Below are 26,496 nucleotides of genomic sequence, written 5' to 3' on the forward strand. Positions count from 1 at the left end.
GAATTTTCCTCACACATTTTTCCCCACTGCTTTTCCTCTCCATTTCTTTTAATCGTTATCATTCAAGTGCATGAATATCGAGTGATTAGAAGAAAAAAAACGAATCCCGATGGAATGAAAAATACGAATATTGCAAATCAAGAAACTCCGAGAAATCTGATGGGTAAACGATTCCGGTCTATAAATTTATGAACCACGGTTGCGGATAATGATTCGGGCTGTATAAACAGTATTCGGTTTCCACCCTCGGTCCCCGTATTATTTTAACCTTTATTAAAAGTAATACCGGCAAATGGGCGTCTCTTGTAAGAATTTCAGTCAGGAACATGAGAAAACCGATACAAGATCTTGTAGATCCTCTAAATAGAGAGTATATACAGCCGCGAAAAAAGAGGGTTCAAAAGCCATGGAGAGAAGAAAGAGGAAGCAATAACTTAACCATGAATAATGAATACTATATTTTATCACCGTCTTCATCACTTTTCTCCAATCTATATACCGCACTATATACTTGTTGGCTTTTCGAATTCTTTTTTTCCAAGCTCTCGAGCTCTCTGTGCGAGGAGTAGTTTCCCTCACGTCGACCCTCGTATTTTTCTCTTTTTTTCTCTCTCCCCATCCCCCCTCCGTTCGCGATATCGCTGTTTCTCAACGAGATGAATTTTCGCTTCCTCCTCCAATCTCGGAAATTTCGTTAAAGTAAACCCGAAAAAACGTTCAACTAGCCTGGTACGAAAGTGTATATAAAAGAAAGATCTGACATTTCGGGAGTGATTCGAGCTATCATTTCTTAGAAAAACAAGGAAAATAACTTATCAGCAGATTGATGAACTCTTGAAGAACTTAGAAATAGAAAATTTACTTAGATCCCGGATCGGGAGAGAAAGTATACTTGATAAGAAACGAAAATTCATATTTGCTTTCAATTCTCTGGGCCAAGTTATTTTTACCGTAGAAAAACGCCTTGCTCGCAAACACACACTTTTCAATATAATGGTACATTAATATGTGAATGTCCCACCCCGTATATGTAGAAACGGTGGATATATTCGAGAGAACGAAAAATTAAGAGAACAGTCTAGATCGTGTCGAGTCTCGTACTTTGACACACGATTTTAAAACATATAGAAATTTATCCTTACAAACGTGTGCTTTGAATATTCTCAGAGAATATTTTGGACTGCGAGATATCAGGCTTTTGGAGAACACCGCATGAGGAAGAAGAGAAGGGGCAGGTGAGTTCTGTGAGAAAGAATTGCACCCCCGCCTTTCGGAAGCCCTGGGGCAAAAACGTAGATTAGTTCATTGTAGTGTCGGACTCTGTTCCGTGTATATGTGCGGATGTGTGCGAATGAAATGGAAGAAAAAATAGAGAGTAATGAAAAAGGAAAAAAAACGTATCACGAGTCGGCAAAAGCAAAGGCGAGGCGAGGTGGAAAAAAAGTGAGAAAGAGAGAAAGAAAAAAAATGTGATAGTCACGTACACAAAACTATATGTATTTCTATATACATTCCCAGAGACATTTCTGGAACACTCAACTCTGTGAGATTATCTCCATAATTTTTTATATACTTATTATTACAACCCCTAGTCGTTGTAGGATTTTTTGTAATTTTCTATCGCTACCGTTTGATGTTGGAAAAGAGTTAAAAAGCAGAGACGAAAATATGACTTGTTTGACTTGTTTAGATTTTCGTATACCGGATGATCATTTTTTATGATGCTCGAAAACCTGATTCCAAACACTATTCAACCATTTTAATTTCAAAATTTTCCATATCCTTTGTAAAACTGTTGAAAGAGATGATCCAGAAAATATCATACTGTAAATGGTTGGAGTATATTAAAGGGGGAGTCTTTCGTAAATAATAGGAGCTAATTAACGAGAATGTGAATTAAAAGGAATGTTAGTACAGCTGCGCTGGTAAAGAGAAAAAATATGAGATGAGCGAGATTAACTCGGGTCGAATTAATTTTTCATGGAATCTTGAGTACTTGGAATTATATGTCACTTTTTCATGCTGCTTCTTGCCACAATTCTCATTGGTTTGTTAATACCAACGATGAGTATTTTTATTACGCGATAATGTATTTGCTTTATAAAAAAAATATAACACATTGTGGAATTAAGAAGCAATGGTCCACATTAGCTCGGTATACGGTGACGTCACGTTCTACCGATGGAGAAAACAGAAAAGTAACCGCATCGGTAGATCTTGGTGGCAATCTTGGATTAGCTAGAAGTTATAGCGGGATAAACGCAGCAATGAGATCACGGAATATCCCGATTTCAAAATGGCCGTTGCAGGAGGACTAGTTACAGCCGTGTCTGGAACAAACTGTCTCGAAACATAGAAAAATAAATTAAACAAGAAAAGTTTCATACTCGGAGCAATTTACTTCAATGCCATATATAGTTTCTAATAAAGAAGACAAAAAACGGGATCGAGTGGATAAATATTGACTAACTGTATTCTGCATATATCACAGTTTGTACTTGAAAATAATTAAATTATCATTGATTCCAACGGATCAGACGAAATTCGTAATCCAATCCCGTTAACGGTTGTTCGTAAAATTCTTGCACAACATTCCTCTAATCGGCGAAAAAAAATGTGTAACAAAAAAGTTGTGAATAAAGACATGATTTTTTATCAGGTCGCTAAAAAGGTACGAAACGTTGAAAAAAGTCCTGCAAGAGAAAAATAAATGCAAGATAGCAAGAGTCGAGGTGTTGATTTATTCGTAGACTATCATACGGTCTTAGAAAAGATTCATTGGTGTAACTGTCGCGCCTTGAAAAGGATGAGGCTGTATCCTTGCTGCTTCCTCGCTGATTCTATGGCTGTACAATCAGTGAAGGCTGCATTAGCCTCCGTCTCTCTGCCCCTCTGCCTCCCTTTCTGTCTATTTCGCCTCTTCTAACAGGCAAACTGTATATAGACCATCTGGCTTCGTTAACCGACCTCCGCACCGCTTCTACTACGGTTCAATGGTTAATGCACATGTAAAGAGCAGTATAGGCAAAGAAAAGGAGCGGGAGAGGCATTAATCTCTTGATAGTACGTATTCCAGACGCTAGCAAGCTTCGTGAATGTAACTAGTATCGTATAGTTCTTGCTGCGAACGATGGAATATGAAGGACTACGCGCACCAAATTGGCTGTGCTGTGATCTTCAAACGAACGAATAATCCTATTCGTAGATTGCTTATTCAAGACGTATTACAGAAATGTTTATATTGAACTGATGTTAATAGAAATAATAATGCTAGAGTAATATTCGTAATGAAATAAAACAAGTAACGAATAACGGGGTTGGCAATTGTGAATTGAACCGGTCGAGAATATAGATCTTTGAGAGTGCCCAGAGAGCAAACAAAACTCGAACAGGAATAAATGAAACTGCGAACGGAAATTCAAGATTACTACTGCGACGAACTATTTCTGCGACCACATCAAAGCGCCAACGCAATCGTCACACATTTCAACGTATCTCATATCTCTCCTATAAGCCGCTATGACTCATCCGGGTGTAATCTTCCGTTGAGATTTATTCACCAATATCGAATATTATGTCTCTCATTGGTGAAACTCGCTGCGAAAGAGAGAGAGAGAGAGAGAGAGAAGGAAAAGAATTGTACGATACGGATTTCGCAATTCAATGTAACCAAAAACGGAAATAAGGATCATCGTAGGATGGATATGGAGCGAGACAACGAGTCAAATCGCAGCTTGAAAAAATAGAGTGAAATGAAAACACTTGAAATTACACTCCCTATTGAACTGAATTTGTTTCGGATGAGCAGAGAGTGTATTTCGTACGAACTCGTGAATTGACCGAAGAGGGAAATTATCCCTTACAACTAGTAATGAGAAATCGAGAAAGAGGAAGGAGAAATATACGAGAGAAATTCATACAAATGAAGAAAGTGGAAGGAGAGAACAGGCAACTCTAGGGAAAGCGATGAATAGCTCATTAAGCTTTTGAAATCGAACGCGGAAATCTTCCACACTCTTCTTCGACCATATTTTTCCCTACTTCAACGAGCACTCTACGTTTTGAACACGATAAAATTGAAAAAAAAACGCAAGCCAAAAAGCAGAACAAGATATACACGAATCTAAATGCTGCTCCATTTTTTTCAAGTGGTACAAATTTCCGATTCGAAATATTCCTAATATCTTTTTTAAAAGATATAGGAATATACTCTCCGACGCGACCCTTTATCTTAGCGCGTTCCAATTTTCTCTTGAGGTCAAAATCTAAGAGCGCGTCGTAGATTTTTCTCTCGTGAAATTTAAGAGTAAGAAATTAGGAGTGCACGTGAAATTCACGAGAGGCTACGATACGACGCAATCCTTAACTCCCCCCCTCTGCCTCCCACTTTCTCCCTTTCCTCCATGTATCTTCCCCTGTCGTTTAGCTAAAAGGAGCGTCATGATCTTTTTTCCACCCCATCCTCTAGCTTTTATTCCACTCTGAATCTTGGCTCGTCGCCTTATCGCTTGACTTGGTATTCAGTTTTTTTCGCATTCCTTTTTCGCGCTGTAGCTGTTTTGAGAAAAAAAAATCAACGAAAGTAGCTCTATCTCATCCAGCGGTAATACGTTTTAGCGAGTACATTCATTTTTTTTCTTAACCTTAGAATAAACTAGTTACCGCCGCGGGAACGTAATGCGGTATTTTATTTTCAATATTCCGTGGCATTCGACACGGAAAATCCCGTACGGTTGGAAGAACAGAGAATTTTATACCACGAAGAAGTTCATCCTTTTCGCAATACGTAACTGCGGCACTTCTGCACTCGGACCACAACTTTATCAACGCGGATTCAGCGAGACAGGAAACTGGGAAGCGTGAAAGTGAGAGACGAGTTATTTCCTACTGCGCGCAAAACTGCACATCTCGGTCACGCTTTCGTCTATTCCTTCAACATACGTGTACCTGTATCCCGTCTAAATATGTGTACAGCGGTGGCGACAAAATTTGCGACTGCACTTCGAAACGAATTGAATTCGCGTTATAAATAAGAAAGAAGCTACTTCTTCCATGCGCATTTGGCATTCTGACGTCACACCACTCTGGACACGCTTGCTATCATCGATCGGTGCTCTCATGATAAACGATACATCGTAAGGGAAAGAAGTAAATAACTTTCAAGTAAAAAAGAAGAATGTACGATTCACTCGCTGCGTCAAGCCGCGTTGAAGGCAAATTCTATAAAGCGCCCTATAGAAGTACAAACGAATGTTTGCGATGCACCAAGGTCTGAAGTCCCGCTGACTCACAGAGGACATCGCGGTGCTGGACGACGCCCATGTATGAACGCGCCAACTTGCTCTTCGCGTCGTCTCTCATTCTTTTCCTCTGGCTCTCTTCCTCTCACTGTCAGAATCTCCACCGACTCTCTCTCTCTCTCTCTCTCTCTCTATCCCCTGTTGGAGCGTTGAATATTTTCAGAAGATGTGGCCAAGACAGACGCCCCAAAGTCAGCCAAGATGTATGCATGCATGCGTCCATGCATCTCAACTATTCTCAACTATCTTTGGTGGAATGCAACGAAAATAGAATATGCAGTTGTACACGTATATATGCGAGCATGAAACACATTTTCCTCATATTTTCACACAAGAAATCTCAAACAAATCTTCTCTACATAACGATCGAGACGAATTCCATAAAATAAACACTCGGTGTTAAATGTTTATTCGATTGAACAGGAATATTCTTATTAGAAAATGGAGCACGCGTGGTATGTTTTTATTCAAACTCTTGTCGCATAAAATAATTCACAAAATAAATAAATTTTACGAATTTTATAGCAAAATTTATTATAGTAGTTCATGCAGTATCTTTGTATTTTGACCCCCTTAAAAGGCAGTTTCACATCGCGTCTTTTGTACGCTATTTTGCCTTGAAATACAGATTCCGTAATAGCCCTACAGGCTCGCGAATACACTGCTCTTTCTCTGGTATAAATATCCAGCTATTATACACGTGTACGTGTTATTGCGTGACGAGAACGAGTCACGGCTCTGATATTACCAATGGAAAGCGTTCAGTCTGGTGTAACGGGAAAAAAACGACAAGAGAGCAAGAGAGAAAGGGAAGGGGAAAAATGAGAAAAGGGACGCAAAAAAATTTCTTCGCGCCAGTACAAGTGGCCCCGGCCCCTTTGGTTGGCAAGCGTGCTAAGGAATCAGGCCGATTGTCAAAACGATAAGAAATCTTGCGATACGGCACGTAAGTCTTGGCAAGTATACGAAAGTCCGAGGAAAGAATTTTCATCCAAAAATCGACCTATTCGATGCGAATTTACTCGAGCCGTGAACGTGATTTTCGATTAGAAAACCCTCAAAAAATATCTCAACACGAAATCATAACTTTAACAAAATGACCTCAGTTTCGAATATTTGAAATATCCTAATAATATAACCTATAACTCCTGACCATAATGTATAGAAATGGGAACGACTGTTCGATCGGCATGAATTTTGAAACGCGATGTCGGAAACGATTGTGTGCTTTCCTTTAAAATCTAACTTTAAATAGAATTTATATAGACCATTCAATTGGCCCGAATACAATTTAATATTCGCATACAAATGCATAATCTGTAGATTGTGCAAATGCCGCCAGTAATTTTCACGTTCTCATGTTCTCCGGAGATCTGACGTCAGCGAATTTCCACTTCGTCCCCAGGATGATGGATATTCAGAATAATTTGCATTTCTTATTAGTAAGATGGGTCATATTACGGTTTCGGGCTCTTGCTGTGAAGCCAAGAGAATCCTCCATGGTGCAGTGTAAACGTTGCAACAGTCGTGTTTATTCATAGTAGCAGTTAATGTTGCCAAAATAATCGTTATAACAGATTTTTTCATTGTCGAACGAAGGGAATATTTCGGGTATACAGGTGTTGAATAGTACGAAAATGGGGAATCTGGAGGATGAAAATGTTGATAAATGTATGAGAAGAAAATTGAGAAAAGGCCGGATCAAGCGATACGAGAAAATCCTTATTCACATATCGGAGATAAGAATCCGGTTTCCATGACAAAAGCAAAACTCGTTTGCAAATTGGTAGTCACGGAGATAAGTAGAGAAAAATCGGTAGTGGCTTTCCAGCGTTGCAGGCTCGTGTCGATCCTATTTGTATTCGTATCGTTGCCTGACTCGAGTGCATAGTCTACCTTGGTCCACGATACGATAGAAGAGTTTTCCCGAAGGTGAACTTCGAGCTGAAGCACGTATTGCGATCTCGTACGGCAATAAAGTAGAGTCGAGTAGAATAAGTAAGCCAAGAGTGACGGAAACTTCTTTCGGGACATCGAGAAGAGAGAAGAAGCGAGAAAGAAAGAGATACAAGGAGATAAATGTATTCCGATTTAGGGCATGTCACACGACATCTCCGCAACCTCTGTCCTCCCTTCCATATGTTGTATCCTTGTAAAATGAGAGAAATAACAAAAAATGAGTGAAAACGATTGTTAAATTCAAGTCCGGTGATATTGAAGCCTCTGAAATTTTAATTTTCAGCCGTAACGAGAGTTTAATGTGTCACGAACAAAAACTCTTGACCAGTGTATATGAATATAATGAATAACAATAAAGTTCGGTAGTTTAACAAATTAAAATTGTTGGGATAGGTATGAGTGTAAGGGCGAATCGCGAGCGGGTCAACGACCGTAAGGTCTGATCCAGGTCACTCCCAGAGCGGCCAAGAGCGTGAGCTGGAATTGTACGCTTGTGCTTTGGATTCATACACCAATGGCTTAACTCTCCGCCCGGTTGTACTTTTTTTCCCTCAGGTGGAATATACTCGCGAAAGTCGAACATGTTACGGGCAAACTTTACAATGATTGGACACAGACGTAAAAGAAAATAACACGGATTGACATAACTGTATCTCATTCTTTGTTGGGGTCCGTCGATCACGAGCAGTCCGAGACATACAGGAGCAAATGTGGTACTGCGGAATAATAACTGTATACCGGTTAGTCCAAGAATCGCGGAAATCTTCTTACCGCTTCGGGAACAACAACATGTGCTGCAATCACGCTTCACTTCAAATGCCTCGAGAATTGAGACAATATTTTTACCCCCGACCCGGATGCTAGTTTTTCTTATCAGAATTTTATCATAGCCGTGTGTGTGAAGTTACGTTCTCTAAATACACGTAAAATGGTTTGTGCCGAGCAAGGATAAACCCCTCTGTGTAATGTGGATGAAAATAAGCTTTTTCCTTTCTGTAATGCCAAATAAATATAACTCCAATGAATCTGCGGAATTTTCAAACGATAGCTCGATCATGCTTTCTATGCATATAATACGTTTGCGAGGGTTTCTCCACTTTTGCAGAGGTTACGTTCGAACCCTCGCTTTAAATTTCGTTAAATTTAATCGTTAAAAAATTGAAAATGCGAGAGAAAGGAAGAGAGTGAGTGAGCGAGCGAAGAGAAGGGATTAAGGGGTGAAAATCGTAGACTTCGAAGTATCGCGTGGCTACTTGTCATGCAGCATGGGGAGCAATATAGTCCCTCGGAATATTAAGCACACGTGAGGTTGCAGAGAGTCCGAACGGCGAGGTTGGTGGTGCAGCAATGGTGGTAACGACCGCACGGATCGCAGTAAAATTTAGTCAAGCTTTTACGAGCCATTGATCGTGATTTCTATGAATCAATACGCCAACAAATCACAGGGGTGCACTTTAACGTACTTTTAAAATGAAAAGCAAAAAAAAATAAAAATTCCGTCAAAATCTACGATGAATTATTCAGCGATGGGCACGTCCCACTTTGTTTTTCGAGCATAACGATGGGCAATGTGTTTTGTGAAGAGGCGAGGATCCCCAGATGCTGTGCAAATGCGTTACACGTAGCACCGGTCACTGACAGCAATTCAGAAACTGCGGATATGAGGATCGTGCGATAACACGACCGCGCAAAATGATTGACGCAGTCATTAGGATGTCGCCAAATTACCAAACGGACAAAAGGTATCCTATTCGCGGTACTTTCATATATTTATCTGCTGAATAAAGAATCATCCGAGTTTTTCCAGATCTGTAATCCGTTATTACATGCGAACTTCGTTTCTGTAGCGCTTGTTTCGCACCATATTGCGCACCATCTGCATCTCGTGCCTTTTGTTACGAAACCAATATTGACACCCGCAAAACGGACTGCGTTCGCAGTAAAAACTTGATCAGGCCTCGATTGGAATATCGGAGAAAACTCAACTCCGTCGCATCGCGCCCCCGTACTCTTCAAACTGACAGATCAGGACGATGTCGAAGCGACCTACCAGACAACAAAAATGATGCTGGGCATTGCGGCGTAGTTATTAAGAGTTGAATTATGACAATAAATCGCAAAAAAAAACAAAAAATTTAATAATTTTTTTTAAATAAATCTAATAGATTTTCTGTGTATTTTTCAATTTATGTACGTAACCTGGTGCCCGTGTGGCTCCCTAGTCCGTACGGATAGGGTCATTCCCCAGACGGGCAATTCCCTCTTGCAGCATTCCTTGAAGCATGACCCTTTGCCCTTCCGTCCCAAAACATTCCAGCAGTCACACCTCGCGTATGTTTCAAGCGAAGGAGAACGGCGGAGATCTTCGTCGTGCATGCAATTGTTAAACGAATTATCATAAGTAGCAATTCGTCTAATTACCAAGCTACCTGTTTCGATGATGAATTTTCATTAATAATGATGTTTGTCACTCGAGTTCACGTTCAAAAGTGCACTATGAATAAATATATATCGGAGAAATGATGATCTTGGCGGAGAGATGATGAGGTTTTCTATTATTTTCGAGAATCGATCAAGAAGGCAGATGAAGAACGGACGAGGAGTCAATGAAAAGATCGCGAAGAGACTTGACATAAAAAATCTATATTACTCTACTTACATTTATATTATAAAATAATAAAAATTTAATGATGCGTCCCTCACGCAAAACTCTACAAGATCGTATGAATTTTACGTTTTTCTCCGACATATGTATGCGTCGACGTAAATGATCGAAAGCTCGATCGACTTATTCTCTGTCTTCTCTACTAACGCCCAAGAATAGTACGTCGACGATTTAGCATGGACGCGGTTATTAATCGACGTATCGATACCAACAATTAATTAGTCGTTATACATAGGATGCATCTTCTCTTCCGTAATTGAATCGATATCTCTTGCGCTGTATATGCCCCGACGTCATCAGCGTCAACATAAAAGCCATTACTGGTGGCTCAATTAATGTCCGATCCGGACTGATCGTCCACCAAGGTATTGGGGGTCCTGAAAGTGGATGCGACCACAGCAAATCTCAATGTTTTTGGCGTGACGATCTATGCGAACAAAATGAAAGATAAAATCTAGAAATTTCTCATTATGCAGCGATTCAGTAACAAATGGTAGGTCGATTGAACGGACGTGGGTAATGAATAAAATATTTCAGAGCGTGTAGAAAAAGCTACACCAATGTTTCCCTTGTGATTCGTTTCTTTTATTATTCATCAATTCATTAATTAATTCCTCTAAAGTCAAGAATAAGGCGGATCGGTCGCAAACCCTTGTGTTACATCCATTCCGCGGTGATTGACCGGCGACGATTAAGGACGAGGTCAGTTCTGTTGTTCTTGCGTGACGCCTGATTCGCGCTGAGCAATGTCAGTGTGAGTAGAAAATTTTATGTGCCGGCAGCACACACAATAATACATATACCATTTAGCATACCTATTCACGGACCGAAGAGGAACACGCATAACGAGAAAATGACAAAGGGACGGCTAAAACGTATAATTTCAAGAAATTATAAAAGGTCTCCTCCGGTATTCTACCACTTTTCTGTGCTCGTGCCCGCATGACTTGAATGCAGAGTCACCACTCGGATGTAGACTGTAGACAAGTCGCCGATAAGATTATTTATGTGGTAATCATAAATTTTCCTACAGTAAATTCATTTTTTCGAATAAACAAACTCATTTCGCTGACGCGGATTCACAAAGATCTCTCGCCGTATTAATATTCGGCCTTAATTATTTTCATTTCGCACGCAGTCCATGTATACGTATCACGATTAACGAAGTCACTGTCGAGTTAAGCAATCTAATGTACTACTGTATCACTCCTTTCGAGTTGGCGAGAGTTCACTTGTTCAAACTCGAGGACCCCCACGCGCAAACTTAGCACCCTCTCTTTCTCTTGCTTGGCAACTCTTGCTCCCACTGTTTCTTCTCCCTCCTGCCTCCTGTACCACGTTCAAAGTCCCACTCTCCGCTACACTCACTCACTCTCGTAAAACACTAAATGTTCTTTCCCTTCTCTCCCTCTGCCTGCCCCTCTCTCATTCTCTCTTTTGCTGCGGTGCGCGAGCAATAATGTACGAGGTGCAAGCACGAAAGTGCTCTTTCCCTGTGATCCAAGCTACAACGACACCACCACTCATAAAGTTCTTTATCTCGCACCAAGAGTCACCCCTAATACTCCCACACCGCTCTGGCAAAACAACTTTCCACCCAAGCTGTCCGAGAAGACCGGACTGCGGAGAACAGTCGAGATAGTAAAAATTCACCAGCCAAAACTTCTGAGCTACTTTTATTTCCCCAAATGACGTTCACCAAACATTATAACCGAATTCGAATGAACAATCCGTATAGCGAACGTATCCTGGACGTGTACAGTCCGCGGTTTCTCCACTCGACCCTTCTTTTTTCCACCGCGCAGCAATTCGGCCAACATCTCTCTCAGAAAACGGAAAGAATTTCCGAAATACTCGATAAAAGTCGCTCGTTTTCGCTCGTCGGAATGTTTTTTTTTTTCCTCAGGAACAGCACACTCGATCATTTCTCTTTCTCCTGCTCTCTCTTATTTTTTGCTCCTTAACGGGCATGCATATAACATTTGGAAACTGCTAGGCAAAATATATTTTTGACGTATTCCGGGACGCATGATAGATGCAAAATTGTCGCGATATTAGAGAGCCAAAGTCTCGAGCTTTCCTCCTCGTCCCACCCAACACTCGCGGCCTCTCGAGTGTGCATGGCGGAAAACAAAGAGAAATGAAGGGTGCGCGAGGAAACTTGAGAAACCGCATATCGCATATGCCCACAGATCCGGTATTCGAGGCTATGCGAATGAATTGTTTCCCGACTCTATCGTCACAAACGAGTGCTTCGGGTTTCCGAAAACCATCCCATAATCCATTGAATACGTTTTAAAATGAAATCACAACAACAGCAGTTGAAAAATCATTTGAAAAAATAGTAGGTAATCGAGAACAAGACAAAGCGTGACCATAAAATATCGCGAAGAAAAAAAGTTTGAGAGATTTAATTGGTACACCGGCTGTACGATAAATGGTCTTACGAGATGTCACACATTAGCCCAGGTGCGGAAGAGCAAGAAGGGTGGCAGGATGTACCTGAGACGGGTATTATTCCACGCCTGGTGTTCACTAGCAATTTGGCACTCCAAGCGGCGCCTCGAAGTGGGAGGATTTAATTCCTAATCCTCCAGCTTGATCCTTCTCTTGTGGAAAATCCGTTCGGCACGGTCATGCTAAAGGATGGAGTTGAAATGGATGTTTTACCAAACGCGGCTGAATAAAAGTCGAGTGGCAAAAAGATTGTACAGCACTCCCACCGTAATGAGCATTTCTCGCGGTAAAATAAAATACACTGAGGATAAAAGTTGTGAATATTAATAAATTATACCGTATGCAGCTATTTTTAAAATAATTGAATGGCGTAAGCCCTCAGGAAAAAAGCTTCATCCGCGCATGTTTCTGAAGGCGTTAGAATCCGATGCACCGCCGTAAACGACGTATTCATTCATTACGCTGATGGTGGAAAATCTGGTATGCAAGAGGAAATGCGGATGGTGTCAAATTCTGAGCGCGAACCGGCCGACCCTTAAATACCGCTCCACGAACTTTGAAACTTCCTGTATTATTTCACGAGGAATTATGGATACATCGCTATACATGAGCTAGTTTCTCTCGGCTCTTTGTCTTGCTATACTCTTTTTCCGTGTCTTCTCTCACCCTTGCTCCGTATAATTAGTTGGCTATTAAGTTTTCCGCGTTCCGTCTCGTGTTATTGTACGTAATAATTACTCCTACCCCCTTTCATACGAAGCTTTGTAAGAGCCTAGCGGAAAATCTAGTTGGTATTATCTCATATATAACAGCTTCTTCGCTCGGCGTGTTAAATCTACCACATTTTTTTACCGGGACAAACCACGACGCGTGATTATATTTAAAAAATGGCACAAAAATATTCTCCGAGTTGCCACAATTCCGCCTATTACGGTTATTTCATGCGCTGCTACTTTTTTTTAAGGCTCATAACAACCTTAAAACTCCATGTGAACTTTTTCAATTCGTTCGTATAAATATACATTATTATTAATAATGGTCATAATAATATTGGCAAACGTAACAACTTTTAACGTAGACTGTATATCTGTAGTACATGTTATATACTTGGGAACATAAAATGGGTGCCTTTGGCAATGCGAAGCGTGCTCGAGGGTAGTAATCGTCGGTTGGTTTTGTTTCAACGAGAAAGCAATCAGTTGGCGAGCTTGGAGAAACTCGGGATTTGTCTGATGGCTCGAAAGGGCGTCCTTTTATATCGAACATGTCTATGTATAATATATATAATACATAGTGCCTTTATATATAAAACATGATATTTATGTATATATATTCATTGACAGATATATATCATGGTAGGTTCGATAGACTCCGAATTTCATCAACGGAATCAAGTTTATATATCTAGTCGAGCGTACTTGACTTTGAAATGAATATATGTTAAGAGAGTCTTTTCGATTAAACTGATACACGGATTTTTAAAATATATATGTATATATTAAGAAAATATAATATTGCAAAATAACGTATTCTAATCTGTTTCCACTTGAAGATTATTGTCTTCCACCCACTTGAAACTTTTTATCCCCGCAATCGTTGCAGTTTCAACTTTTTTATATGAGTATAAAATACTTTGCGCGTTCCAGAAATAAGAATCGCCTATAGGGCATTTATTTAAAGACAGAAATTCTTTTCTATGCATATATAAAGGGCGACAAATAAGAAAGACCTTCGCGATTTGAGATTTTTCACGAATTACATATATATTAAGAGGAAATAAACTTGAAAAACGTTGGAAAATGAGTCGAAAACTCGTGAGATTTCGACCTCTTTCGCGTCGGCGAATAATGCCCGGATTGATTACGTCACGGTGCAACGAGACGTCGTTTCACCACCCCTAAACTATCTGCATCTCGAATCGGTAATATATATATGTATAATATATATAGATAAAACATTCGAAAGTCGTGAGATCTGTGAATTCGATTTGCAAAAGGGTGCATGAGGAATGAGAGGCGAGAACACACTCTGATTGAAAAGTACTCTCTCACCGAGCGCGGTTTTCAATCTTGACGTCCATCTCGGAGCCAATGGAAAGAGACGAATATAGGGAATACGATAGACAGAGATAGACAGAGATCGTCGATATCTTCGGTCGTATTGGGAGGTCTTCCGGGCTCGAATCTTCTTCCTGTCTCGCGCATCGAGCTACGAGAACTTGGCGAGTTAAATAAACAGTGACTTTCTCCTCAAGATCCCCGCGAATTCGATCTCTGCAGCACCTCATCTCGGTGTGATAATGGAAAGAAAAACTAGTAGGATTATATCGATATTTAGATACGCGGTTCGAAAGATTGGGTGGAATCGCAGAGACTTTATCTGCGCGCGAGCCCGGCCTACCATCTTTGAACACACACACACACACACACACACACACACACACACACACACACAGACGCATATATCTCATTCAATTCTCCGATACAAGTATTTGAAAAAAGAAGCTTCATTGTAAAACTCGAGTACTTTTCGTTCGACGCGCGTTTCGATATACGTTGCCACACAGAAATCAACGATGAAGGCTTCGCTGATACCCCAATTTGGCTTGTTCGCACACGTACGTACCAAAGGGAATAACGATAACAGATACCGAGACATTGAAAATGAATGAATGGTCAGTTATGTGCATTAACATTGTACAGATGACGCTGGTACGTTCGAAAATGGCAATCCGACTCGTATTCCATAAGGGTCGACAAGAGCAGGTAGGGTGTAGGATAAGGTACGCGCGTCTTATCGGTATATACCCCGGGACATTAGGAAATGCATAACCGCCTATACCGAAGCTATATATCGTTTGTTCTAGCCTAACTTTCCTACAGTATTATCTACAACTTCCCTTCATCCACCATTTCTACGTTAATACGTACATATGTGTGTTTACACAGACACCCTGGCCAGTTATATTAGGGAAGAAGGTCGAACGCCCGTAGGTTATAACGGTATTGCAGGTCCTACGACGGGGAGACCCTCCGTGTACTTGATTTGTTGAGCAACTGAATATTCCCGGCGAGATAACAACCATCCTCTATACCGTGCTTATACGACAACGCCCTGCCGTAACCAACTTCCGGCTCGAATACTTTCAAATCCACTTTCCGAAAGTTTGCCGAGGTTAAGAGCGAAAAGAGCGGAACACGCTTGAGAAAGGCGGCTGGCCCGAGGGGCGAAAAGCAAAAGCAGGAAGAAGAATTTTAGGGGTTGTTCGAAGACGCTCGGGAACGAATCAACTCCAACTGGAGAGCTTCCCCTTTGCATTCGCGTTTTCAAACATGGCCAACGCGGTATACTCGCAATGTCAAATTTCTATCGTGGTTGGAGGGATTATACGTCGACGCAGAAGTGTGCCGAGGTAATAACCGAACAGCGGACTCGATTCACTGTGTCAGCTTCGGCTAGCGACGATCCCGAGAACCTTTCAAAAGTAATGATCGGGAGCAAACACACTTGCGCATCTCCGCTCTCGCGGTCGATAATCATATACAAAGCGGAGCCAAAAAGATCGCTGCTCGCAAGCGCTCCCGGACGCAACATAAATGCGACCTCCGCGCGTTCTTTCATCCCGGAAATTTAATTCGCATTATGCCGGATGCGTGTGCACCGAGAAGGAGAGCCGTGTAAAAAACTCAAAGAAAAGAAATAGAAATACTCGAATTATATGACACACATACAATGTACGAAAATGAGGCATAAAAAGAGATGAAAAAGGTGGTATGAAAGGAACAAGTGAGAAAAACAGAGGGAGAATGAAGAGAAAATGCAGCAAGTCCAGTTACGTTTCCCTCTTTTCTGTCTCTTCGCGAGAGGGCTTAAATGAAATAAAAAGAAAAAGGGAAAGCGCTAAAGTAAACGGGTCGCGAAGCTCTATCTCCTTTGCTTCCGTCTAGCTTTTCGCCTTGACGCACGGATAAACCAATTCGATTAAAGCGCTTGGCCACAGCTCGCCAACCACCATCGCCAACGGCCAGAAAGAATTTCTACCTAGAATGAAACCGGAGCAGCGGCTACGGATGGAGGGGGATGAAAAAATTGTGACACCGCGCCACTTGGGTAAAATCGCATTGTGTCTTGATACGCGAGATTTTTATCTCGTTTCATGGAGAATGTGCATGATATATACAGGGGATCCGAAAATCCGCACATGTAGGATTCGCCGGGTGAATGCTCTAGAGACACGCGAGTCGCTCTCGTTACAATCAAAATGCGAGCCTACTACCGCGAAAAGATTCGTTGAGAAATAAAAGTCTCGGTGAGCCTCGGGCCAGTAAATAACAAACCTCTCGAGTATATTTATTATCCCGAGACTTTACCAATTACTACCTGTGGGTCTATTCGATAGTGATTAAAGATTGGCTACCACTGAATAATTGACAACTAGACTCTAGGATGGGAGGAAAAAAAATTCTGAGGGCTGTTTTTTTGTAAATTGAAGACTGCATACAAGCTGTGCTGGATACGATTTAGCGAACACTTCGTGTATAGGAACCGACAGTGAAATCGGTTTATGTATACTCTCACGCATACATATACACGCTTGCATCCCTATCTCGTGATAAAAAACGAGACAAAAAGTAAGAGAAAAAATACGGGAAAAAGCGAAACATGATCTCTCTTTCACAAAGCTTCGGCGCTTCGGAGATATGAAAGAAATGCGATAAAAGTATAATAAAGGATCGAGCTTCGGGGTAGAGAAAGATTAGAGACTTAAAATATATATGATCAAATGCCGAGGACTCTTGTCTTCTGTTTTTTTCTTCCTCTCTCGCTCTCCCGTCTATATTGTAATCCTTTTACTTCATCTCTTTGATGACAATAAATACTTTCATATTCAAGAAGTGACTAAAAACGCGATGCTGTGAACAAAGCTCGTATAGTGAAAACGACGCAGCATGCAAATTAAATTTGCACGCGTTGTCTCATTATTTTTTACGATAGAAGTGACTAAAAAATTTAATTTTCTTCAGTTTGATAAATAATTTTTGTAGCGGAGTTTGTATTTTTATTATCAAAGTTTCTTTTCATATTACGAATGGAATCTTCATACCATGCGTCGAATAAAATTTGGATGATTATCGATTTTTACCATCCATCGTTGAAGTGAAGTTTTCTATGTTTTACTTCCTTTTTTCGTACATTTACATGTTTCTTCTCGCGCAGAAAAAAATAAGACAACACGAACTTTAATCTATCGAGGAAGGTTCGAAGTAAAAATGGGAGGATCCTTGGCATCGACTTAGTAATAAGAAGAATTTATGTGCATGCGTATTGGCTTTTTGCCCAAGTCGTTCGGAATATTGGAGGGCTTTTACGTTTTTAAGGTTATGTCTATTCGCTAAGTGCACGAGGGTCGAAAGACTCGGGAACGGGGGGAAAGTTGGAGTTATTGTAATAAATCGTCGCGAACAGTCGTGATAGAAGTTTTGATTTTCACACGAAAAACCGATACAGAAAAAACTTTTCAAAAGTATCTTTTTCGAATTTTCTAAACCGATTCGAGCGTTTCCTGTCTGTCTTCTCCCTTTTGAGAATCTTCATCGGCTGCATATATTGACTTATAAAACGTGAAAATACTGCCTAATCGGAATACTAAATCACTTATGAAGATATTCATAATTTTCACATTTGAGATGCAAAGCTTTATTTAGCTTCAAAGTATACATAGTGATTCGGAGTTTATTCGTCAGGAACGCTACGAATACGAGACAATGAAAGGAACAAAAGAAGCCGGTATCCCTTGGAATACCGCAAAAGTCGAATATCTTTCGGATAAACTCCCTCTCTCTCCGACCCTTACCCCATACTTTCTATACGTTATTTATTTTCCCGATAATGGAAGCTCCACGGCTTCCAGCTTATAAAGACTCTCCCCTCTCCCTTACTTTTTCCGTCTGCCTCTCTTTTTCTCATTCTCTCTCTCTCTTTCTCTATTTCACTCTCTCCGCAGGAGCCTTTGCGGAATTTAACCGCAAGGTACAGACACCACCGAGTAGCTAACGAGTTCCCCCGGACCCACCAGCGACGTCATAACGGCGCGTGTAGTCAAAGGTAAGGTTCTTAATTATCTCGTGGTGGTGCCCCATTTTTTTTTCTGGATGTGTTAAGTTGTAAGAGGATAATAATGAAGAATCCGGGAGCCTCTTCCATTGCTGTGAAACAAAAGTTGGCGAATCGTGTTGAGTACAGGTCTTTGTATATTTGCCAAAAACTTATACACATTATATAAAATACGAAAAACGTATACCAGCATACCAGAAAATGTCCATTCGCTGATTGCAATGTTCAGTGGAAAAATTCGATTGAATAACAAATGAAATAAGATGAAGCGTATAGTAGCGTAACGCCTATATTCCTAATTCCTATGGCCTTATACCGACTACTGCATCCGTAAATGCTGGAAATCACTGAAATGAACTCGAAACTTCAAAATGTCATTATCAACTAGTTTCTATGCTTAATGAAAGTATTTCCAGACACAATTCACTGATCGATTTACGGATACGAGAGTAAGCTGTATCTCGTCGAATGTGCACGGATTTATAATATGATATTCAAGCCTATTTGGAAAGTTTATGCAATCGATTGTGTACCCATACCCCACACGTGCTCGGCTCTGTAGGAACAGTACTTTATTTGCCTTTTTTTTTCTTCCTCGTACTGTCGTTTCGTAAATATTCGCGAAACTTTGAAACTTTTCGAATAATCCAGTGCGGCGGAGTAGCTCACGGTTTATCGATGAAAAAAAAGAGTGAGCGTCGGAGGAAGAAAGAAGAGAGAGAGAGAGAGAGAGAGAGAGAGAGAGAGAGAGAGAGAGAGAGAAGATGAAATGAAAAGCAACCGAACGAAGTTCGTATAAGGAAGAAATGGCGAGGAAAGCTTCTCTCGGCCATTAGATACATTTCGATATCGCCGAAACATAAACCTCCATTGGAAACACCATCTGCTTGAGCCTGCAGTTTTCCAATTCTTCCCGTCCAAGCACGACCCTGGATACCCCTATATGCACTGCCTTTTTCTCATATATATAAACGAACCTCGGAGAATTTTTAATCCAACTTATTGCTACCGTTCGTAAATACGAAGAGTTACATTATTAAATGTCTGGTTTATATCTCACGTGGCACTCTCGCCGATGTAAATGAGTTCTAGAAATCGTTCGGATGTACAATCCGCCCGGTGAAACATTCCAAACGCGACTTTATGAAACTTTCGTTTTAGCCAATATTTCGTTAGTAATTAAAGTTTCTCATCCAGGTCGAGATCAAATGAACTCCCAAGCGCGCTCGCGTGTTTGTGCGTTACGTTCAGATTGACTGATTGATCAAGCCAAATGACAAACGATTTATTACCTGGATTTATCGTGTCGAGCGAATAATATAATAAATAATTTTCTCTGAAAAAAATAAATTTTCTTACGTTAAGGAATAATTGATTGTGTATAGCGAAACAATGAAAATATCTGAACAGATATTAAGGTCGATTATGAAAATCGATTAATATATAGAAGCCGATAGGGTCTATCTATTGTCTCGAGAGAGTAATTATGCTCGTATTGATGCGATGCCACTCGTAATTTGGCAGGTGTGTAGTGCATGCGGTACCCATGTTAATGGCTCAGACGCGAATTCGTCCAGCTGGTTTATGGTTATCCAAGCAAGAGACGCCGAAACTATAAAGCGATTATGTTACGGGAAGATATACGAACGGCTTAATCAGGATGGAGAACTCTCTGATGGAGCATGAAACATGCGTGTAAACATGATAAAATCGAGATTTACAATAACTTGGCCAATAAAATGTGGTCGAGGGATAATTACACCGGATAATAACAAAATCGTCCACGATTCCAATCTTTTTGGAGTCAATTATTCACATGGATTATAAAGAAAAAAATTAAAATAATATTTCAAGAGCTTTCAAACGAGGAGAATTGTATAGTTTTAAGACTCTCTGGTTCTTTTAGAACTTCAACCTTAATTAGTATGTATAGTTTATTTGCTTCAATTTTAATGCTTCTCGTCTTTCATAGATTTAACAATTTTGCCTCTATACATCGTATAATATGTACTCCCGGTAAAACTCGTCGAGTTTTACGCAAACTCGTGTACTTCCAACGTACATGACTTTTCATTATCATATTTAACGATTCATCCAACTTTGAAAGTGAATTTTCCTACGGACCAAAGTTTCCCTTTTGCCGTCAATATTCAACCGAGGGCGTGGTGTGTTTTTGCCTCTAAATCAGACGCAGAGATGTAGCTCATGGTGTTTTGCTCGAAAGCATTCAAAATCCTTCATGATGGTGTAGTAATACGTAAAATCTTTCATGGATTTATATTTTTCAGTCACAGGAATAGGCTACATTGATCTTCATAATATCGTTCGTTAACGTTCGATTTAATTGTATCGATCACAAAAATAAACAAAAGAAAACAACATGCTATTTTATTATCCGAAGGTTAAAACCACCCTACATGGAAATATACCCGTTTGGGGAGCCAGAAAAGCGAAAGAGGCAATCCCTCCTGAGCCAACAAGCCCTGAACTCTGGAGAACTTGTATATATTTACGAAAAAGGGTTCTACCTACCCGTCACGAGAACGAATTTAACCCTTTTATAGCATTGAGCGCTCGCGGTGATTTTACCGCAACGGTATTACTGTTTGTTACTTTTTGCAAAGTATGGAGTTTTATTCCATTTGTTTGTATTTATGTGAGCGAATGAACCGGCGGCAACGAATGTATAATACGCAACACAGAGCCTTGGATTTTCGTTCCCAGTGTCCGCTCGGGAGAACGCCCTCTTTTCGGCCCATTTCCTCTTTTATTTCGCTGTCCATTTCATTCACGCAACTAAAATGTATATACATATGCATGTACTCACAAAATTTAGCCCTTGGGGGTTCCACTTTGACCGAATCGTTTCTCCGCCCCGCCTCGATTAACATATTGCCTCATTATTTTCTTCATTCTCCCATCTGTGTCCGGTTGACATCGAGGCTCTACAGGATTTTCCACAATTCTCCACCGAGATTGAGGGATCCTAAGATTTACAAATGAGAAGTTTGTTAGATTTTTTTCTTTCCATACACTTTCATAAATTCTTTTCCTTTGATATATATGAACGAAAGTATAAGCACGCAATCCACATCGAATTAACTGTGCTTGGTTCCAGATCACATCTCTCGCGACCGTGATGCATAATTATAGGAAAAAAATGTGCGGAACAACTTGACCGTTATTTTGTGGACCTTCCTGTATTTTTATGTCTTTTTCCTGTCTCTCTTTGCAGCACTTCTTTTCGTTCCGCCTTCTCGTTTTCTCCCCACCACAAATTATTTGTACCAATTAGATGATTTGCATGAAATTAGATTCTCCAGGTGTACGTGATTACATTTGGATACAAGAATAGAGTCTCAAAGCAACCTGGTTCCCCTCGGTGCCCTCAGCCACACGGCTTCCTTTGCATTTCTGTATATGGATCCGCATATACCACGTTTATGTATATATAAAGATGTTAATACGGGTTTGCCTCCCTTGTTATCTCAGGGAGTCCCGCTAATATTGGATTGGGCTGTACGAGAGTCGATTTTTTCTTTGCTGCTTTTCCGTACAATAACATGCGATTTTTACCCAATGGCTCTATCGGAGTGGCGCGTTTACCGGTAAAATATTGACTCAGGCTCTCGGACGATACAATCAAGATTCATGAGTGTGACGGGGAGAGATGATGAAAATTCCGGAATGATCATTATCCAGAAGGAAAGGCTCGATGACGAAACAAAAAAGCATTTATTCCGAAGAAAATTGGATGAAAAAACGGAGCCAAAACCACAACGGTTATCTAACGTAATAAATATAAAGCTGTGAGAATTCCGAGGAGAGCCACCCGGAAAAGTTCTATATCAATATTTGCTAGAGGTGAAGAATGAAAAAAAAAATTCAAATTTCTCGACTTTTGTTCCCCGAGAAGCTGGACCGACGTACTTGACCTCCTTTCTTTGGACATACACCCTGCGGCGAAGCCACGAACTTTTGGTGCTTCGTATCGATCGTTAAAAGTTAAAATTCACGTCGTTGATGTTTACTCGCGACGCCCTTAAGCTTTTAAGACTCAATCCGACCACGTATATATACGAAATTATACGATACAACATCCGTCTGGATGAACGAAAATAATTGATGAGAAAAAATTTGACGATTCGCTTGGTCACAAGAACCGATGAGAAACCCTTCCACAATTCCACTTTTCCGCGTATAGATATTATTATTTCCATGCATTTATACATATTTTAGTCGTTTAATCTCTTGTTCCAGCTCTTCGTCTGTGCTAAACCTTCTTATACGTTTACGTTGTACGTACGTATAGATTTATATCCGTCTGTCTGGAGACTCCGAGAGAAAGAGAGAGAGTCACTCGACAAAACTGAATCCCGAAAGACTCTTCGTGACGGGAATTAAAAAAACAATAGCAAAAAATGTATATAAAAGACGAGACTAGCGAGAAAAAGAGAGAAAAATGAAAGAATGAAAAGGTCTCGGTATACGACTGGCAAAATATCCTCGTGCACACGCACACTCCTTTACATGTATGTATATTATCCATGCAGGGGAGGTTCGTGGCCTGAAAAAGCGAATGCGAGAGGAGTAAATGAGGTGAAAAAAGAAATGTTAAAGAGACATACAGCGGGATTTTCTGGTGGCGCAGAAAATGTCTAGAGGGTGTCCTTAAATTATCGTAACACATTAAACGCGAAAGATTTGAGTGAATTTCTCACTCGAGATATTTTTTTATTTTCGAATAGAAGCGATCAAAGAGAGAGACCCCGATTATAATTGAGCGATTGTGGCAAATTACTGGGGCAGAGTACGAAGCGAGAAGCAAAAGTGCATCTACGTTTCTGCACGTTGCATTGCTCAGCGTTAATAACAAACGGTATGAAAAAAGGAAAAGTAACAGAGGACATGTTCCTCTTTGAAATTCTTAACATTTGGAAAAGTAATGTTTCGGACATCCTGCATATTCTTTAATAGCCGCAATATCGTGCAAACCACGAGTTCCGGAAAGACATCCCGGAGCCACGGAACATGAGAACACACAGAAAAGTGTCTTCAGACTCGTCCGTTGTCTTTTTTTCTACTCGTTTGCAGTCGTTTTTTGTATTTTTTGTCTTTCCTTCTTTCTCGTGGACGGCGCGGCGATGATGGATCGTGCGAGATCGTGAGGTCGCCAGTCCGAAAGTAATTTGAGACTAAAAACCTCCTTGTCTCGCCGTCTTCGCGGTCTCGTCCCTATTTCCTACCGCCTCAGAGATTCGCGATAAAAAAAAATCAAATATATTATAAGAAATGAATCACCGTAACGAGACTTGTATGGCCTGTACAATAATGTCATATTGTTAGCATATCGCGTTTGACTTTGAAACTTCGTAGTGTTGTAACAAATATGTGTTCGTCATTAGGATTATACAGAAATGTTAAAATTTTTTTATAAAGACTCGAATAATGACATATTCTCACTCAGAGATGATTGAACCGGCAATACCTAATCGTGATTGTATATGATAATTTGTTTCAGAGAGGGATAACGGAAAGAAGGATGAAACGAACGAAAGAAACGTCGTTGTATCTGCTGGGTCTGGTGATACCGATCCTGATACTATCAGCGATGGCCGAAGAAGATTGGCAGTGCGGTCCTCCGTGCAAATGTAAATGGGTATCGGGTAAAAAGACTGCGGAATGCGTGCGCTTGAATTTCACTCAAATACCAAACAATTTGTCGTCGGAGATACAGATATTGGATCTGACGGGTAACCGAATAACTTACGTGAATCACGATGCGTTCAGCCGAGTTAATTTGGTAAACCTTCACAAATTAGTGCTACGGGAGTGTGGTATAAAGGCGGTGCACACGGACGCGTTTAACGGTCTAAAAATCGTGATAGAGATCGATCTTTCGGGTAACAACATAAAGACACTGTTTCCCGGTACGTTTGTCGAGACACAGCGGCTACGTGTGTTGTTACTCAATCAAAACGATTTGGAAACATTGGAGAACGGTCTTTTTCATGATCTCGGTTACCTGCAGAAAGTCGTCTTGTCAGAAAATCGCTTGGATCGAATCGGTGAAAAAACATTTAGAAATTTGCCGGGCTTGCAAACTCTCACGCTGGACGGTAACAATTTGACTAGCGTTAGATTATCAACATTCGACAATTTGCCGAAATTGGGCAGCCTGGAGTTGCACAATAATCCGTGGAATTGTAATTGTCACCTGAAAAGATTTCGCGATTGGACGATCGAGCGTAAACTCTACACGCAACCGACGACTTGCGCCCAACCGCCCAATTTAGCTGGTAAAATGTGGGACGAATTGAGCAGCGATGACTTCGCATGTCGACCAAAAATCACCTCGATCGGCCCGTATCCGAGAATCGAGGCTGGACAAGGTGACGTTAAACTCTGGTGTCGAGCTTCGGGAATTCCAAGGCCGCAATTGTCCTGGGTTTATAGGGCAAGAATAATAAGCAATTCAACGAGACGTTACAACAACGCCGATCGGGGCTACGTTATCCACGAGAAATACGATTGGCTCAATCTGACGATACCCGATGTGACATCAGCGGACAAAGGGGATTACATCTGCATGGCCAAAAATCCGGGTGGTAGCATCGAGAAAAATGTCAGCCTTTCCATCATCGGCGAGAGTCAACCCGGTGGAGCGGCGACCGTCAGTCTGCCCCTCGCTCTCGGCCTCGGTGTCACATTTTTGTTGCTCATCCTCGTAACCGTTATACTTTGCGTTTGGTATTGTCGCAAGCGTACACCGAGAAACGACGAGAAAAATCCCGAAGCCGCTTCGCTGGAGCATCACGGACTCGGGGAACAAGAAAAATCACTCATCACCGCTATTAATCCGGTAGTGAAACCACCGAGAAGATACGAGGCACCCTCGGTCACTTCCCACGGCACCGAAATGACCGAGCTCAACAGAACTCTTCTCGACAACGATTCCGTTTTCGGTCAGTACACCGCTTTCATTACGAGACAATGCGCCAAGTAGAGTTTAATCTTTATTCTTACTTCGCAATAGCTCTCGAATTCTCAAGAGCGAACGCTCCTTGTCGATTTTTCAAAGATTTCAAATCCCACACACCTGATCGCATTTTCAAATTTATAAACATTTCTCACAAATCCTCTGGTATGCAAGCCGATGTCAAAATATTTTTTTAATCTTCGACCGGATAAGTGATTCATTCCCCTATTCCTCTATTTTCCAAGTATATTTTTTGCCTCGAGTCGTGTATAAAGTGTAAATCTTGTAGAGAGCAACTGGCGGGAGACCCACCCAGGGAATAAAGTACGTGTACGCCTGTACAAATATTGTATACACGGTTCATCCCTTTTCCGTCGAAGCGACGAATCGTTGTGCACATTTTGAAAACGAGCGTAACACCAATAAAGTTTACGAACTTGGACGGAAAAGGGTTGCGAAAATGATCGAAAGAGTCTCGTGACGTCCTTCTCGCAGAGTATCGAATGACGAGAGTAGATCCGCGAAATACACAGAGATAATAAGAATACCTGAAATGTCAAGACCAAACGGACCGAACAATGTAAATACTTATTCGAACATCTATAAATTAATGTCATCTTATTGAGTTTTTTTCTTCGCGTACTTGATTATTCTTCCTCGAATTTTAGGTCGACTTCGTCGCAGTTTATTCCCCGTGAGATTAAACGAGGTCGGACAGAGTTTGCGATTAAAATTTAAGGGCGAGGTATATATGCGGGGACGTTTAAATTGCTAAAAAGCCCTTTAAAAGCAGCACGCGGTCCCACCTCATTCCCCCTCTCTCTCTCTCTCTCTCTTGCTGTCTCGAGTAAAAGATGTCCTACTGCGAGAACAGACGAAAGACTCGAGAGGGCCAGATGGAAATTTTATCCGGGCCTCGCAACCTCATCGCTTTTCGTAATTAATTGCACTCCGGGTGATCGGGTAAAATTGTCGAGAGAAAATGTAATTTCCCGTCTGCTAATATTGAGCCCGCATGACTC

The 26,496-nt window shown here is 40.9% G+C and overlaps 1 protein-coding gene across 9 annotated transcripts in view; it reads left to right on the top strand.

The window, feature by feature from the left end:
- kek5 (kekkon 5) overlaps nucleotides 1–26,496 on the top strand; it is a 184,563-nt gene that overhangs the window by 151,747 nt on the left and 6,320 nt on the right. For 8 of the 9 annotated variants that reach the window (XM_043410813.1, XM_043410816.1, XM_043410814.1 and 5 more), the window contains one exon: nucleotides 24,017–25,460. In XM_043410813.1, the coding sequence (XP_043266748.1) occupies nucleotides 24,038–25,460 (1,423 nt within the window). In that variant the 5' untranslated portion in view covers nucleotides 24,017–24,037. Of the gene's footprint in view, nucleotides 1–18,385; nucleotides 18,487–24,016; nucleotides 25,461–26,496 lie in introns of all 9 variants that reach the window. The other variant, XM_043410815.1, reaches the window with a different exon arrangement.

This window comes from Venturia canescens, chromosome 2 (genome assembly GCF_019457755.1).
Source record: "Venturia canescens isolate UGA chromosome 2, ASM1945775v1, whole genome shotgun sequence".
Lineage (NCBI taxonomy): Eukaryota > Metazoa > Arthropoda > Insecta > Hymenoptera > Ichneumonidae > Venturia > Venturia canescens.